The 19,241-nt window shown below is 48.5% G+C and overlaps 1 protein-coding gene across 1 annotated transcript in view; it reads left to right on the top strand.

The window, feature by feature from the left end:
* LOC122393154 (agrin-like) overlaps positions 1 to 19,241 on the top strand; it is a gene marked incomplete at its 3' end in the record, with an annotated part of 89,055 nt that overhangs the window by 17,209 nt on the left and 52,605 nt on the right. Inside the window, exons 5-6 of the mRNA XM_043388896.1 lie at positions 8,703 to 8,918; positions 11,352 to 11,567. Of these exons, the coding sequence (XP_043244831.1) occupies positions 8,703 to 8,918; positions 11,352 to 11,567 (432 nt within the window). The remainder of the gene's footprint in view (positions 1 to 8,702; positions 8,919 to 11,351; positions 11,568 to 19,241) is intronic.

The following is a 19,241-nucleotide window of genomic DNA, read 5'->3' as shown; positions in this document are numbered from 1 at the left end:
CGTTTATGAAACTGCTTTCTCATACCATATCCCAGAGCAGTCATAGCGTTATGAATTTTGCAACCACTGCCAACTCATAAGAGGACAATGACCGATAAATACATCCAGCCACCATCTTCAGCAAATTTAGGCTCTCAGACTTTCACTGGGGCGCTGGCAGCTCAAGATGCTGGCCAAACTTCTGACGGCCTAACCGTCGGAGGGCTTAGGACAGCGCCGAAGTTAGCAGAGCCTGTGACTCGATCATTGCTCGAGTTTGTAGTCAATAACAATCACTCAGTATTGTAAGACATGTTTATAAGATCTGATGGCCAAGAGTTGCGAACGAAAATTATAATTAAAATCTAAATCTTTTTGTATTTCAGACGTTTCGACAACACTGTGCCATCGTCAGTAATTGATCTAAAATATTTCCTAAAGTCACAAATCACATTTTAAAAATAACATCAGCATTAAGAAATTACACATGGTAATGACATTTCGGTATTTTTACATTCGATCACGTTCGTTCCTCACAAGCGTGCTTCGTTTCAGCAATGATAATCTGGCTGTCGCTACTGCCATCGAATAAAATCCCCCTCTTGTGTTAAGTGTGTTCTTGGTCTTGATGTGTGCAGCCTCTAGTGCCCTCCTGATATTTTTGTTCATACCTTTCTCTAAAATTTCAGCCCCTTCCCACCTTGGTAAGTGCCCGGCCTCATCCACATGAACCACTATCGCATTACTTAACACGTGCCCCCTCACGTCTCTTCTGTGTTCCCCGACACGGGTACCTAGGCCCCTACCTGTCTCGCCTACATATTGTTTTTCGCAAACAGCGCACGGTATCTGATAGACTATGCTACTTTCGTGGACGTGATCCTTATCTTCGTCGCGTGCACCTTTTAAAAGGACGAGCTGGAGCACATTTTTGAAAGATTTCAGCAACTCAAATATCCAAGAGGGTTTCTCATTTCTCAGAAGAAAAAGGCCCAGAAGATTCGTGAACGAAACACTAATGAAAGAGAAAACGCAAGAATAGAAAAATCGAGTAGATTGCTCTGCATTCCCAATTTTGAAAAGGTGGATACGGTAGCACGACAGCTTGAACAGGCCGGATTCAAGACGGTGATAAGTGCGGGACACAAAAGTGGCGATATTTTAAAAGGTGCACGCGACGAAGATAAGGATCACGTCCACGAAAGTAGCATAGTCTATCAGATACCGTGCGCTGTTTGCGAAAAACAATATGTAGGCGAGACAGGTAGGGGCCTAGGTACCCGTGTCGGGGAACACAGAAGAGACGTGAGGGGGCACGTGTTAAGTAATGCGATAGTGGTTCATGTGGATGAGGCCGGGCACTTACCAAGGTGGGAAGGGGCTGAAATTTTAGAGAAAGGTATGAACAAAAATATCAGGAGGGCACTAGAGGCTGCACACATCAAGACCAAGAACACACTTAACACAAGAGGGGGATTTTATTCGATGGCAGTAGCGACAGCCAGATTATCATTGCTGAAACGAAGCACGCTTGTGAGGAACGAACGTGATCGAATGTAAAAATACCGAAATGTCATTACCATGTGTAATTTCTTAATGCTGATGTTATTTTTAAAATGTGATTTGTGACTTTAGGAAATATTTTAGATCAATTACTGACGATGGCACAGTGTTGTCGAAACGTCTGAAATACAAAAAGATTTAGATTTTAATTATAATTTTCGTTCGCAACTCTTGGCCATCAGATCTTATAAACAATCACTCACATTGTAGACTCGCCTCAGGCAAAGTATTCTCGCTATTGTTATATTGATGAATGTTTGAAACTGGTTATAAAATGAAAAAAAATGATGAAAAGACGGAATATCGACTGGTTCTGCTGATTGAGTGCCCATAGCAATGAAATCAAACACTAAGCGACTATTTAACATTATTAAAAAAAGAAACGCTTCAATGAAGTATGACTAGCTGCGGCTGACCTTGAGAAAATAAAATTTTGATAATGTGGATTGGTTTGTGGACTAGCTTCGAAATCAGCAAATACATTTTCGTGTTGAAATAGCTCAGTCCGAAATCGTAGTGATACTCGTTCGACCTTGTATTGCTCGAAACCCAGCCTTTACGACCCGTACTTAAACTGCACTCGAAATCAGTGTCAATGAGTTACGAGGCCATTGGCAGTTTTTATCTCCTTGAACGCACCAAGGACAAACAGAGATTTACGACAAATCTCCCAAGACTTATAGTTCAGTGAATCATGTCCACTAAAGTGGAAGTGACAAGTTTCCTCGTTATTTATTTCTTGAAATGCAATGTCTTTCATATAAATCAGATGCTTATTGATTGCAATTGAAATGAACAAATTACATTACTGGAAACTAATACATTGATTCAATTCCTCTCGTTTGATTTGACGAATAGTTCAGACTGAACCGGTCGTGATTTTGCAGTAACAAGGGACCACAGCCCACCCGCCTTTAGAGGACGGCTCTCTCGCGCTCAGCCTGCTGCTGACAGTCCCGTCTCTGGCTATAATTCATCCCGACTGCAGAACACGGAGACAGCCGGGGCCGAGGGGCCACCCCGGCCTCTCCGGCTCACTCACATGCTAATGAGCGGCATTTGGCTGCTGACTGCCGACCTCCAAACGGTGACATGTCTGCCTCAGTGGGCTCGGAAAGTCAACGGCAGAGGTAGCTATACTCTGTTCCGTTTCAAGTTTGCAGTCGAAGTGCCCTGCTGAAAGCAGTGCGTGATTTCTGTATATACAGCTCTTACATTTTAAGACGCAAATTCTTGAGCGGAGGAGCGATCTGCTGAAGAAACTCCAACTGCAAACTTGAAACGGAACAGAGTATAGTGGAGAGAATGGCAGGCGGCAGTGGCCAGGTGGGAGGATGTGGTATCCCAAGAGAGCGCCGCTCGGGTGGGGGTCACGAGGAGTTACGATGAACGGAATTGGGGAGAGGATAACTGGAAATACGTATGCCTATATAACATCTTATGTAACACCTATATAACATCTTGCTGAGAAGCTGATTCAGTTTTCAATAGCCATTCCAATTTGTGAGTAAACATTTCCGTTTACGGCTAATCATCCTTACTCTTACTGCACGATTTGATACCGAAAGTTTCTGTGTTAGAAAACGGTTAAATTAAAAACGCAGCTATATTTGCTTATGGTTTATGACTTGTTTTGTCAAACAGAACGACAATGAAATTGCCATCTGGGCCAGCTAACAGTGTGCTATTTTTGTCACCACTCTGAGATCGTGGGTGGCTAACTGTTGCGTCACTCAGCTTCCGACTATGTATAGTGCTATTCAGCCGGGCTGTGTCTCCTTGTCATAAATCACTTGATGCTGCTAAGCCACTCCAAACATCACTACAATTGCTATTCTAGCATCATTGCAAGCGCCACTACAAACGCGCACTCCAGGCACCACTCCAATTTGATTACTCCGACACCGTCATAATTGCTGCTACACCACCATCGCTCCAGCAAAAATTCCATTAACCCGCGCCCTGCTGGGGGGGGGGGGGTGTTTGAACACCCCCCCTTGTGGTTTTTCGCGAATATCTCAAAAACGGCGGCGCTCGCGCCGCCGTTTTTGGTACACCTTATCATACATCAATTCTACACATGTTGTGAAAATTTCAGACCAAGGTCGTGCAAGGTCAGGTCACCAGGTCACTTGAAGTGACCTCACCTCATAAAAAGTTCCAATGTCTGCCATAGCTACACCGAGTGACCGATCGCTTTGAAATTTTCAGCGATTGCTAAGAGCAATAGCATGTACAAAATGTATATCTCAGAATTTTTATATCGATGACCTAAGGTCAGGTCAATTTTGCGACCTCCCCATTATAAGTCAATGGGAGAAAATTGAAACGCGCTTCTTTTGGACGAAAGACATTATAAACACTCCCAAACACTGAATTACAAGTGGTTTAGACACACTGAACATGAAAATGGTGTCCGTGACCCCTATTTATGCCCTGAGGTCATCTTAGGTCACGAATGGTATCTAGCAGTTTTTCGCAAATAACTTTTGATAGAGGCATGCTAGAGCGATGAAAACGCCTTAGATGTGTTCAGCTCGACGATACGGATCGACTGATATGCAACATGACCCTTTCCGGTCAGGTCATGACCTTGACCTGAGGTCAAATTTTCAAGTTGACCTTTCAAGGTCAAATTATAGTTCATTCGATGCGTCGTGACGAGAGGAACACGATGCCGGTAAAAGTAAGCTCGTACAAGGCTTGGGTCAAAAGTTATTGCAGAAAACTGTTTCCGAAAAAATCGGCTATTTTTGCAGTTTTTGCCCCCTGCAGGCAAAACCGTTGACGTTAGGTCAAATCTGAGAGAATTACTCAGAAAGGGCGTTAATAGGGCTATCGAATGCGCTTTTCCGCGGCGCTGTAGCTCTATTGGTTGCCGAGTTATGCGTTGGCTTCTTGGAAGTTTTCGACATTCGACCTGGAAATCGGCGACATTTTGCCTTCAATGACCTCTGGTGACCTGATCTTTGACCTGACCAAAAAATTGACCGAAGTGATTTCCTCATTATTTTTTATGCTCTTTCGAACGCCGCCTTCCGCGTATCGCTACGTGGCTCAGGAGCAGAGTTAGAAGGGGGGGGTGTTCAAACACCCCCCCCCCCCCAGCAGGGCGTGGAAATCCAGGACCCCCAGCCGGGCGCGGGTTAACACAGCTTGTATGTGGCCGTTGCATTGCCATGAAATAATGATATTGTTTGTATTTCTTCACATACGATAGTGAGAGGAAGACAATAATTCCCGATATATACGCATTATTATTTTGTCAATTTACATGTTATCGCTTGAACTATATATTCCTCCACTTCTGGCTGTTTTCCATGTCTAAGCGTCGCTAACTTTGTTTTCACAATTTTGCTAGCTCAGCACAAATAACAGCTGTCTCCGGTCGCGGACAAAAGTTTGATCATTACTGGCAGTCTGCACTGTTGACTGCTAGCAAAGATTGTCCGAGTATTGGACTCGGATTCTTGTCGATGAGTACACATTGCTGTCAGCCGAACTCCTTCCATTCGTCTGTAGGATTTTTATTTCCACCGTATGCCTCTATCATGCACTGTGTGTGCTACTTCAATGGTTGGCAGTCGGAACTTGTCACAATTCAGAAGGAAGCAATGCATCAAAAACATTCAGCGTACTTGGCGTAGTCCGGAAACCATGCATTCCCCCATGAATGTCGAATGAAAATTATTTGTCAGGCATGAGATAAAGCAATATATAGGCTTTTTGAATATCATTTTTATGGCAATGGATATCATCACTTCTTACTTTAATTAAATGACCTCAGACACCAGATTCAGTAGAACGCATATTTCTGGATTATTGATGAGATTGGATTGCAGATAGCTTATCAATCTCAGCTTAGCTTAGCAACTGTCACAAATGGCTGATGACAGCTTGCCACCCACTGCACTGGCCTCTAGCCAGGTTACACGTGGTTCTACGATTGCAGTTGCTGGTTGGGTTTCGGAAGGTAGACTCGTGTCTTTTGCACACATAAGCTGTCTGACTAGTACCTACACTGTTTCCCATCTCTAGGAAATTGAATACTTTTAACTTTATACCCCAGTTCTTCGAGTAGGTATAGTAGTGTCGCAACTTCGTATATTCGGGGTTGTCAAGTTCATACACCCTTCTTTGTTTCCTCATTGATCTCTCTCTCTCTCTCTCTCTCTCTCTCTCTCTCTCTCTCTCTCTCTCTCTCTCTCTCTCTCTCTCTCTCTCTCTCTCTCCTCTTCTCATTTTCGTCCATTCACCCACTGGCTCTCCTCAAAACGACTTCCCATCTTCCTCCACACACTCCACACCAAGCGCGACGGACAGAGTAGGGCGTAGTCAGAGCCCCACCACCGGCAGTCTCGGCCGGTGGCTGTGGCGACCCGTCGACCGGAACGTCATCCGTCATAGGCGACATGGCTGCGGCGGCCGGCGGCAGCGCGTTCCGCCGCCGCCGCCCCTGCCCAGACCCGCCCTGCTCCCCAGGCGTGTCAATCTGGGCCAATGCCGTCAATGAGCCGGCACCCTGCCCTTCCGGCAGGGTGTAGTCACGGCTGGGATATTGGTGGCACAGAATTGTTGGCATTTGGTGCAGGTGATTGGTTGGTAAGAAACCATTGCAATGATATTTATCATGAAGAAGGGTCTATACCTTCAAATATTTAGAATATGTTGACTGTCACATATTGACAAAATTTAGAAGTTTTGTTGGCCTTTTTTACATAATTTGATCCTTGACATCCCACACATCTCTGTTGGTCCTCTGCGCTCGCTCTAGTCCATCTCGCCAGTGTTGCTGCGGCCTGACCGCGGACCGTCTCACCGTGGAGGGAGGCAGCCCAGCGTAAAACGAAGCTACTCGCCGCGGCGCGGTGCCGCCATCCCGCCTCCATCAAGCACCAGGGCAAATGACGAGCCATTTCGGCCCGCAAAGTAGGCGATATGTGTGCACTATGCAGCTATTCTTCCAGAAGACGCCCGGCTGCCTGACAACCGATGACTCTCGACGAGGATAATGATTATGTTTATAGTTTGTTTATTTATCTGGCCTGAAAGTGTCTGGTAGTGCTCATATTAATTGTATTTTCATATTAAAAAAACACCACACTCATTACCATGAATATGCATAGAGACCAATTAACTAAAAATGTTATTATCGCTACATTCACTGTTGGTTTTTAACAGTGTCTTTTAGAATGAAAGTATTCATCGTCCTACATAAGCGATTCAATCGATTGACGATTGCGCGTGTGTTTTCTTTTTATCTTTTTTACGTGGACTGGCTCGAGGGCTCAAGTTGTATGGACTATCTTTTATTGTGTTAGCGTGACATAGAGGGTCGTTCTGGTTCAGCGGGCCAAGCCAACGGACAATTTCAGGAGACGGAAGTCATTTGTTCAGCGTGCCTTGTTGCAGCGACCTGACTGCCACCGTTCGATCAACCGAATCGTGTGCACCTGTTGAAATGAAACCTGCAGTTTTACGTGTCGTAAATGCTCGAAACGGCTGCCCATTCGTTGCTCCCGCCTTGCTGAACTTTAAGCCAAACGAGGTTGAAAAGCTAACGCGACTCGGACTGGAGTGTATTCAGTTACATTCAAGATTCAAGATAACATTCAAGATAGCTAGCGATGCTAGCGATGATCTTAGCAATGCCACATATGTTATGAATATGTGGCATTACTGAATTCATGTTTGAATCGTTTCTAAGTCAGTCCGTACGTATCATCTTCCGCCGTTCCTGTTTGTGGTGTAACAAACGCGCTGGTGAAGCACTCTACCGAATGATGAATCCACACTCGGTTTCTCTTTTACTGACACATCTTCGCGTAACTTCCAAGGTCTCCCGTTTGTGGGCGTAGTTGTTGAGCGTCAATTTATCTGAGTTTGGCCCACTAACCCGTGCCCAGTACATAATCAACCATCGAATCCGACTATCAGTCACCAGCGTCGTGTTGTCAACTGCCGACCGAGCCGCTGGTGTTCGATTGGTTCCGCCTCCAGCCCGCCTTCAGGGCCGCTCGGATCTCCTCCCGGTCATTGGTCAGAGGACGGTCCCGTTTGATCGTCCCATCCTAATAACACCACGGAGATCCAACTTCTTTACGGCCCGCTGAGAGGCCATCTCCTCGGAGCCGCGACGGTGGTGGCCAGCACCGGAAAACAAAGTCGCCCCGCGGCGGCGCGGCGGCGGCGGCGGCGGCGGCGGTGGCGGCTGAATTTAGTGGGACGGATCTCGTCCGATGGCTGTCTGTCGGACGCCCCGGAGAGCCGCCGGCGCGTCACGCTACCTCCACAGCGCTGTTTTTCCGCCACCGACGCCGCATCTAACCAAGAAAAACAACGCCACCCAGGTTGGCGCCGAGGCGGCGGCCGGCCGGCGGGCGCGCTGCCGCGGCCAATTCGGAGGTGTGTAACGGCGTCTTTTGTGGGCCCGCCGCGGCTGCAGGGAGGCGGTCGGCTGCGCTCGCAGCGCCAGGACGCCTGGGTTGTGTCTGGAGATTAGTACCGCTGTCTTTGTAATGCCCCCGGTGGGGTTGTCTGGCCGCTTATGTAGTTTTGGCGGTTATGCGACACCGAAGTCTTGCAAATGTTTGATGCGCAAGTGAGAAGAGCCTAAAACAACTCGCACAAAAAACTACCAAGCTCTGCTAAGCAACCGTATTAATACAAATATTCTCATCAGGGATGGCTTACCATATAAATGAACATTAAGCAGTGTCGGTTCATTTGCACTTAAACCCTTTATCTTTATTGTTGATCCCTAATTAGCCGGTAACACCAGTCCAGTGGTGTTCGCCGCTGGTCTAACGCCCCGTAAAATAAACAGGCTCGGCCTAGTTGCAAAATCAATGCTCTCTGACATAATTTGACGCGTTACAATTGGATAACTGTCGCTGTTGATAACAACAACTATGCTACTGCTGGCAAGTGAGCTCCCCACCAAACACTTGTTGTATGTTGTGTCGTATTACCATATTCCTCCCTGCTCATGCCACAGATCTCCTTCAAAAGTGTCCTTCAACCATCCCTGTCCATAAGCCACTACATACATCTGAATCTTCATCCTATCATTTCCCAATCCCTCTTCACCCCGCCTCGCCCCAAACCACTTCTGCTCTAAACCATCCCTTTCTAACTCCCTCCCTTCTTTTTCTCCACAGATCCGTGCGCCTCAGTGAGCTGTCCGAAGTACCAGGTGTGCCAGTTGGACGCCTCTCGCCAGGCCTCGTGCCGCTGTAGCGACCACTGTGAGAGACGCGTGGCACCCGTCTGCGCCAGCGACGGCCTCACCTACGAGTCGCTCTGTGCCATGCAAGTGGAGGCCTGTCGCAGCCGACGTCAGCTCAAAGTCATCTACCAGGGAAAGTGCAGCTCTGGTGAGTAAGAAGTGGTGGTATAAGTGAGGTGGTAAAGAAAATGGGATGAAATAGGATGGAATGGGATAAACCGAGATAGTGTGATGTAAAGGTACACTAAGGACGAAGCATCATTCGCCATTTCCGTGTGTGTTATACACGCACCGCGCACGGAACTGTAGCTAAGAGTTCAGGGAAAATAGAGCCCTTTCTCATTTTTCTGCGAGAATGCTGTTGCCTATATAGGTAAGTGCACACTGCACACAGGTAAGTAACTTTATTATTTATAAGCCTAACTACGAAGTAAAACTTTGCAGTCGAGCAACCTTCAAAAAGTCAATCTCATATACCTGGGAGCTCGAGCCTAACCAAACGATTCAACTTATCCGATCGGACATAAGTACGCATCAGCGTCGGAGCTGTCGGGAAATGGGCGCACTCTGAAGAGCTGACCTCTGATCTCTAGACGGCTGCTGATGCGGCGCGCTCTTACGTTCATTATATTTCACCGCATGGGAGGGATGGCGCGGCGGCGCGGCCGGGCGAGATGAAGCGCTCCCGTCACCGACCCGTTTGGAGCCGGCCGGCGATGGATGACGACCGCAGGCCGCGGCCGCTTCTGCACTGTGGCCGTCGAGAGGAGCTCAGTGTAGTCATTTGCACCGGAGAAGTCCTACGCTCCGGGCGGTGGTGCATCGAGCCTTTAGTGGCGCCGGGGGATTTATATTCGGGATCTGCGTTGGCGGCATCGCTCGGCGTCGTCCAAATTCAATCTGAATTTCGTATATCTGGGCGGCAAGTGGAGCACAGAGCTGCCTGATGGCGGAGGTCCGTTCTAGGAAACCGTGCAGGAGCCTGTGTGCTCTCTCGACATGTCACCCATTATTCACGTAATGATGGATGCACTGTGTGAGAGCTTCATATGAATATTTTCTGACGCCGCTCAGTGCAACAAAATAAGTTATAGGTTGCTAAAGATTTGGTTTATTCAGAAATAACAATGCTTTTATATTGATGACTCTGCGCTGGGTTAGTTTTGCTTTACAGGCCCTGTGTGTTTGAAATTACTTATCTCTGTCTTCAGTTGTTAGTGATGTGTCACGTTGAGTATTCGTCCGCATTGTGCCAAAATACATTTTACGGGAGTAAAATGTATTTTGTAAAATGTATTTTGGCACTCACTAATTCCACTTCCGTATTTGTCGCCTACAGCTCACAAAATTGGGCCGCTCCAGCGTTTTGCGCTGCCTGGCTCAAACGTAGCGGATTAGATTAATTGGCCGGCTTTGGGACGGTAGCCCCATCCTTTCAGCGCCGCGAATAACTTTGGACGGCAATTTATTGCTGGTACGTGACCGTTTCGTTAAGCGCCGCCGTAAGAAACCAGTCATATCTCTTTGAGCACCAGGCTCACTTTTGATATCGGAATTAAAATGACAGTTAAATGCCGGACCCTTACATCTAGTTCCAGCGTTGCACTTTGATGCTGTCAGAGCAGTGACCGCAGAAGGTGATCCTGTCAGCATACGTGATGCACACCCCTGTGCGTTGCCTAGAAACGCAGCACCGCTAAATGGATGCTCTCTCAAGGGAGCTGAGTGGCTCATCCCCATGCGTTTCGCGATGACGAAGCCGAGGTCAAAAGCAGGGAGCAGAACACTTCGTCTCGGGCAGCGCTGCTGATTAAATTAATCGAAGAATTATGACTGTCAGCGCTTGTTAATTAAACTCCGACCCGGCGACATTTATAACGTAAATCCGCCCGACAAAGACGCTGTGGCCGAAGTGGGGCTCGGCCGAGTCGCGGGCAGTCGCTCCGGCTGCGAATCCGGCCGAGTATTTCATCTGGCCGACTTTATGAAACTACAATGGCGCGGTGGGCCTGTCACCAGAATAGCAGGTCGGGCGGCGAATGAATGTCGGGATTTCGGGTGTCATCCGTGCGGCGTAGAGCGGAGATCGTCCACCGCGATCGAACTGATCCGCTCATCGCCGGAACGGTGACCTCTGACCTTTCACCGACACAGGCATTTGTAACTCTGAACACCGGATACCGTTCACATATCGGTAGGCCGAAAGCCGAACGGCACGATGGCAGACCTATAGGACGAGACCCGACTGCAGCTATGGTTCCATTTGCATTCGGTCTCGCTCTAGGTTTCATTCAGAGAGCTGCCAATGAGATCTCGGGAGCCGCGCTGCGGTGACGGGGAGTCATCTGCAGAGCATACCTGATTTCTACCAGCTCAGCCCTGGCGGTTAATTAGAGCCGTTCTCCGAGGACACCTCATCACACGACGCGATTACACGTCTGAGTTCAGCCAAGCTGTGACGTAGAGAGAGCTTCTAAACTGAGCTCAACTTGTGGGCTCATCTCACTCCACGATGTCCCATCCTGTGTCGTGAGTTTCGAGTGGCACGAGGTCAACAGTGCACGGTTCTTATTCACGGCAGGTGTGAATCCGTGCTCGGCCCTGCGCTGCTCCGAGTACGAGCGCTGTGAGATCGACCGTGGCGGCGTGGCGCGCTGCACGTGCCCGGACACGTGCGAGCCCGTGGTGCGTCCCGTGTGCGCCAGCGACGGCCGCACGTACGACAACACGTGCCGCCTGGAGCTGGAGAGGTGCCGCAGCGGCCGAGCCATGCACGCGCTGCACTACGGCGTCTGTGGTGAGCACTGAGCACCCGCATCCGCACCTGTACCCATACCAGCACATCACCCCCACCTGTACTGTATACCCGCACCCGCACATCACCCACACCTGTACCCATACCAGCACATCACCCGCACCTGTACCCATACCAGCACATCACCCCCACCTGTACTGTATACCCGCACCCGCACATCACCCACACCTGTACCCATACCAGCACATCACCCGCACCTGTACCCATACCAGCACATCACCCCCACCTGTACTGTATACCCGCACCCGCACATCACCCACACCTGTACCCATACCAGCACATCACCCGCACCTGTACCCATACCAGCACATCACCCCCACCTGTACTGTATACCCGCACCCGCACATCACCCACACCTGTACCCATACCAGCACATCAGCCACACCTGTACCCATACCAGCACATCATCCGCACCTGTACCCATACCAGCACATCACCCACACCTGCACCCACACCAGCACATCACCCACACCTGTACTGTACCCGCATCCGCAAATCACCCACACCTGTGCCCACACCAGCACAATTACCCACACATGAACCTTCACCTGCACCCAAACTCACACCCCGCACCGTGCTTAGCAGTGCAGTCCTCATCCGTACGGAAGGCATTGCTTCTTGCGGCAATTGATTCATCAAATAAAAACGTTTGCGTGGGGATAGGCGTTCTCTTAGCTCCATTGCGCTTTTGCTAATGTTTTCAAGTTAAAATAGTACTTTTGGCATTGGTCTCTTGTTCTCACTAGTCACTACAAATACCCAATATTGCAAATACATCTGTGATTTGATAATCCTCCCCCATATGTGAGGAGTTACCTGTCGTGAAAGGTCAATCGCTGTACCCTGTGACCCAGGTCATTTGCGGTTTCAGCGTCACACAAGGACAGACATTGGTGTCAACGAAGCCTAAAGTGCTGACTACCGCCTCAATCTCTAATTGTGCTGTCAACCAGTTCCAATTTAAGGCACGAATTCCCAAATAAATTGCACGGAGGATGATATTAGCTCGTTTCTCTCGAATTGAGATAATAAATCTTACGTAAATTTCACCAGATCACGCTCTAAGTAAGTTAGTGCATTACGTAAAAAAGGTTTGTTGATGGCGTTGTAATATTGCTTTTGTAATGTTGATAGGAAAGATGCTTTGACCTTTAACCCGCGCCGGGCCGGGGGGGGGGGTGTTTGAACACCCCCCTGCGGTTTTTCGCAGGTATCTCAAAAACCTGTTTGTGCATTATTTCCGCACATGTTGTAAAAATTTCAGACCCAGGTCGCCTTAGGTCAGGTCACCAGGTCACGCCAAGTGACCTCACCTCAGAAAAAATAAGAATGCTCGTCATAGCTACACCGATTGATCGATTGCCTTGAAACTTTCAGCGATTGATTAGAGCAACATTATCTATAAAATGTATATCTCGGAATTTTGATATCGGTGACCTAAGGTCAGGCCAATTTTGCGACCTCTCCATTATAAGTCAATGGGAGAAAATTGAAAAGCGTCTGTTTTGCACGAACGCTATTCTAGACACTCTCGAACATCGAGATGTAGATACAATGGACACACTGAACCGGAAAATGGTAACTGTGACCCCTCGTTATGTCCCCCAGGTCATCTCAGGTCACGAACAGAATCTAACAGTTTTTCGCTAATAACTTCTGATAGAGACGTGCTAGAGCGCTGAAAACGCCTTAGATGTGTTCGGCTCGACGTTGCGGATCGACTGATATGCAACATGACCTTTTCCGGTCAGGTCATGACCTTGACCTGAGGTCAAATTTTCAAGTTGACCTTTCAAGGTCAAATTATAGTTCATTCGACGCGTCTCGACGAGAGGAACACGATGGTGGCAAAAGTAATGTCATGGCTCTTTTGAGTCAAAAGTTATTGCCGAAAAAACGTTTTTCGTAAAAACGGCTATTTTTTGAGCTTTTGCCCTCTGGAGGCTAAACCGTTGACCTGAGGTCAAATGTGAGAACATTACTCAGAAAGGTCTGTAAAAGGGCTATCGAATGCGCTTTTCCGCGGCGCTGTAGCTCTATCGGTTCCCGAGATAGCGGTTGGCAGTTTCCAAAATGTTGAAATAGTGAACATTTGACCTTTGGTAACCTCTGGTGACCTGACCTTTGACCTGAACCAAAAAATGACCGAAGTGTTTTCGTCCTTATTTTGGACGTTCTTTCGATTGCCGCTTACCGCGTGTCGCTACGTGGCCCAGGAGCCGAGTTAGAAGGGGGGGGGGTGTTCAGACACCCCCCGGCCCGGCGCGGAATCTCAGAGCACCGGCCCGGCGCGGGTTAACCCGCGCGGGGCTGGGGGGGTAAATTTTACCCCCCCTCGCGAATTTTTGCGATATCTCAAAAACGGCGGCGCGCAGCGCCGCCAAACTTTCAGTACCTTTTCTTACATCAATTTGACACGTTCCCTGAAAATTTGAGCGAAATCCGTCGGAAAATTTTTGAGAAATTGACGTTTTAGTGACGTCATGTTCGCCATTTTCGCCTCAAAAACGGCAAAAGTTCAAACGCCGCTAACATCTTCATTTTTAAAGGAATTAAGACGTAACAAAAAAGGTTATACGTAATTTTACTTTGTCTATCAAATGGCTATCTCGGTTTTTTGAAAATTTTGGATTTTGGCCTAAATTTTTTCAAAAAACTGATTTTTTTGGGAAAATCATTATAAAATCCAAAATTTTGAGTCTATCGAAAAAAACCGGAATATATGTCAGAGAAGTGGTCTGTGTGCACCTACATACCAAATTTTAGAAGAATCGGTTCAAAAATGTGGGAGTTATTCAAAATTTTATGACGTCACGACACACAAATTTTTTGAAAAATGACTTTTTTGGAAGTTCTAGACCTCGTACGGAAACAAAAATAGCACCATTCGATTCGCCGTGAAAAACTGCATCAGATAGACACCTTTTTAGGCCTTAACAACCAACTTCAAAATTTGACCTCACTTGACCTGACCTTGACCTGACCTCGACCTGAAATTCATCCAGAGGTGGTCCATATCACTATTGAGTGTGCCTATTGAATTCTATGAGTAAAATGACTCATAAAACATGTGTCGCACATGCCCTTTTCTATATTTTGTTTTTTGGTGACCTGACCTGACCTGACCTGACCTTGACCTTGACCTCTGAATGATATTGTATGCAACGAGTATTGTCTTGGTAGCCTAAGAACACGTTTTGGGTGATCAGTCTCAGTCCATGACTCCATTCTTCGGCAACTACGGTGCAAGGCCGATACTGTAGAAACTTGCAATTTGTACCCTTGACCTGACCTTGACCTTGACCTCAAACTTTAAATTAAGTACATGTTTTTAGTAGTTCGTGATGAGAGCTTTCGATTGGCGTTTGAATTTTCCAAATCGGACCATTAGTTCGGGAGATAACAGGGGGGGGTAAAATTTACCCCCCCCCCCCAGCCCCGCGCGTTCGGCTGGAGACCCCAGCCCCGCGCGGGTTAACATAAGTGCTTGTTATTCCTCAACTCAGGCCACTTACATAGGTATGCTTTATCTCCTTATACATGTCGTACTAGACTAGCGAGAGAGCTATGATTTAGATGCATTGGGTTATCTGATGCTACCGAATAGGATATTCACCTTTACGCCCCATGTTTCAAATCTTCGATCATGTGTCGCTCCTATTCCAATTCCAACTGTTCTGCCCTACCATCAAAAGCCTCGGTTCGGCCTGTTTTATCAGACGACTGCTGCGCTGTGCGTGGCCTCAAACGGGCTGCCATTTATATTCGCCAGAAAATGAGAATTCTTCTCATCGTCTGTGCCTGCGCTGCCGCCAGATGGGAAATTCGCCACCTTGCCAAACTTTGAACTTGATTAGACGCGGCCGCGGCTCGACGCACATCTCACGCGGGGCAGGCGCCGTTTGTGAGCCTGCAGCTGGGCTGGACTGTTCTGCTGCCGGCACCCCCGCTCTGCTGGGGCTCTACCTGGGCTGCGGCCCGTCACGATGTCATATTTCACCCTCCCACCGCGGCGATTTGGTCGTGAAGCGATGGCGAGGCGCCGGTAAACGACCTTGGAGAGGCCAGCCCGAGGCACAATAGGTCCCCAGGCGACAAAAACGCTCCGATTCGACGGGCCCGTGAGCCGATATTGGCTGCGCCGGCCAGCGCTGTGGCGGAGCGCGGTAGAGGAGAAGGGACGCGGCAGATGGTAACACGGGCGTCTGTCTGGGGTAGGGGGCAGTCTGGTGATGATGGCACCTCCTTTGATTCTAGTGTTGTCACCTTAGGATGACAGCGACTGTGGTTTGAGTGGACTCTGATAATGGAGCACACAGAGACAGACACAAGTGTGGCACAAGTGTTCTTTCAATGTGAAAGAATACTTCTCCACATTTTCTTCACTTCTCCCACGATTCTTTGTGTGAGAAGTGAAGCACACAGATAAGAGGTGGGATAAAAAACGATGTCGAGAAAAGTTGGAAAAGCTATCGACTTTCCGCTTTCCCTAGACTATAAACGTGGTCACTCATCATTCAGTCTAACTCTATCTACCAAATTACCACTTAGTCTGAGCATTGCTTAGGGCACCTCATACAGAAATTAAACAACACCTCTTGAAACGGAATATAATTCAAAGCCTCTCCGCGCCGGCACGCGGAGGTCCCAACCTCAGCCATCCGAACTTATGCAGAGCGTGATAGCTCGTTTGTCAGAGCCGGCCAGGGCTCGTCAGAACTCGGGTCCCTGATGACGCTCGTATTCCGTCGTCACACCAGAGGTCATTTCAGCAGCCGGGCCGGCCAGCGGCGCAGGGCTCCAAACGAGCGGCCCTGCCAACTTGGCGGCGGTGTGTCCGGGCCGATCATCCATCTGGCAGAGTCGGAGTCCACGGTGGCAGCCCGTCGACACGTGTCACCTTATCAGACGCCGGCGGATGACCGACCGGCCGGGCGGTGCATGATGTCTGCCGCAGTGAATTGGAGATGTCTGAACTGAGCTACTGTCTGGAGTTGGTGTTAAGGTCGGGTCAGGTCAGATTGGAGCGGAGATCAGGGAACGTGTTTGTGGTGTCAACTACAAGTCCCGGATTAGGAGGCTAGAGGCTGAGATTTGGAGCTTCTGAAAGCGGAAACATTGGTCGATGGATGGTCAGTAGTTGAGATTGAGTCTCCAATTGAATCAGCTGACGCTGCTGCAGGATCGGATCCCACCTCGCTCCCGGCTCAGCAGTGAACAGGTCGACACTGCTCAGCGCCTCAGTCCGGGATTACTGGAGAACACTCGGCGGAAATCCGCAGAGTCCGGAGATTGGCGGAGCGACGCCAACTGACCGGTTCGCTTGTCCGTCGGTGGCGGAACAAGGAACTGATGAAGTTCTGAGACGGGCGCTAACGTTTCGCCTCTGTTCGTCGAGATTGCACGGTGGCAAAATGTGCAGGACAGTTGCTCCACCCCGCGAATGTCAGGACGTTTAGGGTTTTCATTTTGTTCTACTTACTTCACATTTGTATTTTGGCTGGCTGCGACATAAAGCTATGCATTATTTGGAAAGGCATTATCTGCAGTTTCAAAGAACAACGAAGTGTTGTTGGAATCAGCTTCTTATGCAAGTAAAAAAACAACAACCAATGAATGGATGCTTTGATTGCATGTTTCCTCATTTGCCGCACAACATACCTAAATGTGCCGTGCCTGTAACAAAGTTGTCCCGAACCTCACTTTTAGTGGCAGTGCTGTCGATCTCACTGTCTGTCCAGTGACCGGAAAACTTTGACCACCTCAGCTCAGTTTTGACTCCTGAACAAACTCATAACTGAGCAATCGCCCCTTTTGTGACATTGGCCTATAATCACAGCCCTGCTAGCTGCCCACTCCGCCTACAGGTCCCTCCCCCCATTGGCCAACTAACTGCCAATCATTATCGCCGCTGCCTACCTGCCGCTGCAGCTCTGGCACAGTTTGGTGCGCACTTTGGGCCACTTTGGCTGACGCTGGGCTCAATCAGCGTAAATCAGCGGTGCTGCTGATGCGGTGTAAGTGCCGCTCGTGATCGCCAGTGCTGGCCGAATTTACCGGTCCATAACTCGGCCTGTTTACAGCCGCTCCGGCCGCGCTCTTCGTGGCAAATTAGACGGTATCGCGCCGGGGCGGGCCGTCGAACGCGAACTTCGCAGCCGCCCCTGCCCCCGCCCCCGCAGCCGCCTCCGCCCCCGCCCCCAGCAGTTCAGCCGACTCTGAACCTATTGACCGAACCATTTTGTCGGTCTCAGCACCTCTGTGTCGGGACGCCGGCTGCAGGGTCGCTGCCACGCTCGACTGGGTCGAAACGACGCCCCCGGACAGCCAATAAGCCGGTCGGCTGCGGCTCGCCATGGATAATTAGAGGGCGCAAATATCAGCGACTGTGACGTCACGACAGCCGTAATCGCACCAGTTGGCCGCGGGATGTCGCCAATTTGCTATTATTTATCGTGGCCGGCTGGCCGGTCGGCTCGGCGGCAGCTCCAGTCGGAAAAGGTCCGTGCCCTGGTGAAATGAGGTCCCGCGGGGTCGATCTTTTGTCGCGGGCCAAACAGGCAATGCCTAAAATGAGGCAGAGTGTAGAGCTCTGGCACTTAGGAGCCTTACGTCGTCATTGGATGTTACGTATTTTTGGACCAAGTAGAGTCTCAATAGTAATTCATTCCAAACAATGCATCTGGAAGAGACCACTAGTACCCAAGGGTCATCTTGAGCTGCATCTCTATTCTGCGGCCTTTATTCAAGTGTTTGTGGAGCTCAACAACATTGAGGATAAACGTTTCTCTTGTGGCTAGTAACATCGCTTCGAAATAAATGACTGCGTGGGTGAAATGTCTCATCTGTATTCTCATGATACATGGATATAGTAAACCGCATGATAAAGTGAGCTGTTGTTTTGTTGGCGTTGATTTTCTCCAGACACCCTGTGCGCCATGCGTCACCCACCGCTGACCTCTCATGTGCTGCCTCTCACCTCTCCCCTCGGGCACCTGGGGCATTCCACGATAGATCGTACCACTTTTTTCCAATTTGACACCCTCATCTCTCGGAATTTGACGAGAATTGGTCTCAGGGGTAATCAGGGGCTCTGAATCCACCTGTAACAATTTCAGGCTTATCAGATAAGTATTTTTTGAGTTATGGTGTATAACATTTTTTGGATCTTGCTTTGCAGCGCTAAGTTTGGTGGGCTATAGCTCTAAGACGGATTATTTGAATGCAAAATGTTATATAACATTGAACTTGCAATGAAACAGAGATTAATATGTATTTTTGAAATTTCGAAAAATACGCTATTTTTGATACATGACATATAGAGTTTTCTTTCATTTGTATTTTTTGGACTTTGGGACCAAATTTTTTTGAATTTTTATTTCTTTAAAAATATATTTGGCTCATTGTTAAGAAGCATGCAAAAAATTAGGAAGGTGTTCTTTCTATAAATGTATTTATTTTACGTCACGATAACGGTTTCGAATAGTGATTTCGGGAGGGGAGCTTATAAATGGGGTGGTAAAGCTGCCTAGTGACATCACGGGTTACTGAAATTTCAATTGAAGTCTGAGTCATCTGAAAAAAGTGAAAGAGGGTTCATCCAACCCTCTTTCCTATAAGCGCGAGGGTGAAAAAGGCTGTTTGGTTCTGACATTG

Source organism: Amphibalanus amphitrite, unplaced genomic scaffold (genome assembly GCF_019059575.1).
Source record: "Amphibalanus amphitrite isolate SeventyFive unplaced genomic scaffold, NRLGWU_Aamphi_draft 000519F_arrow, whole genome shotgun sequence".
NCBI classification, from domain to species: domain Eukaryota; kingdom Metazoa; phylum Arthropoda; class Thecostraca; order Balanomorpha; family Balanidae; genus Amphibalanus; species Amphibalanus amphitrite.
This window is presented reverse-complemented; position numbering and strand designations above follow the sequence as displayed.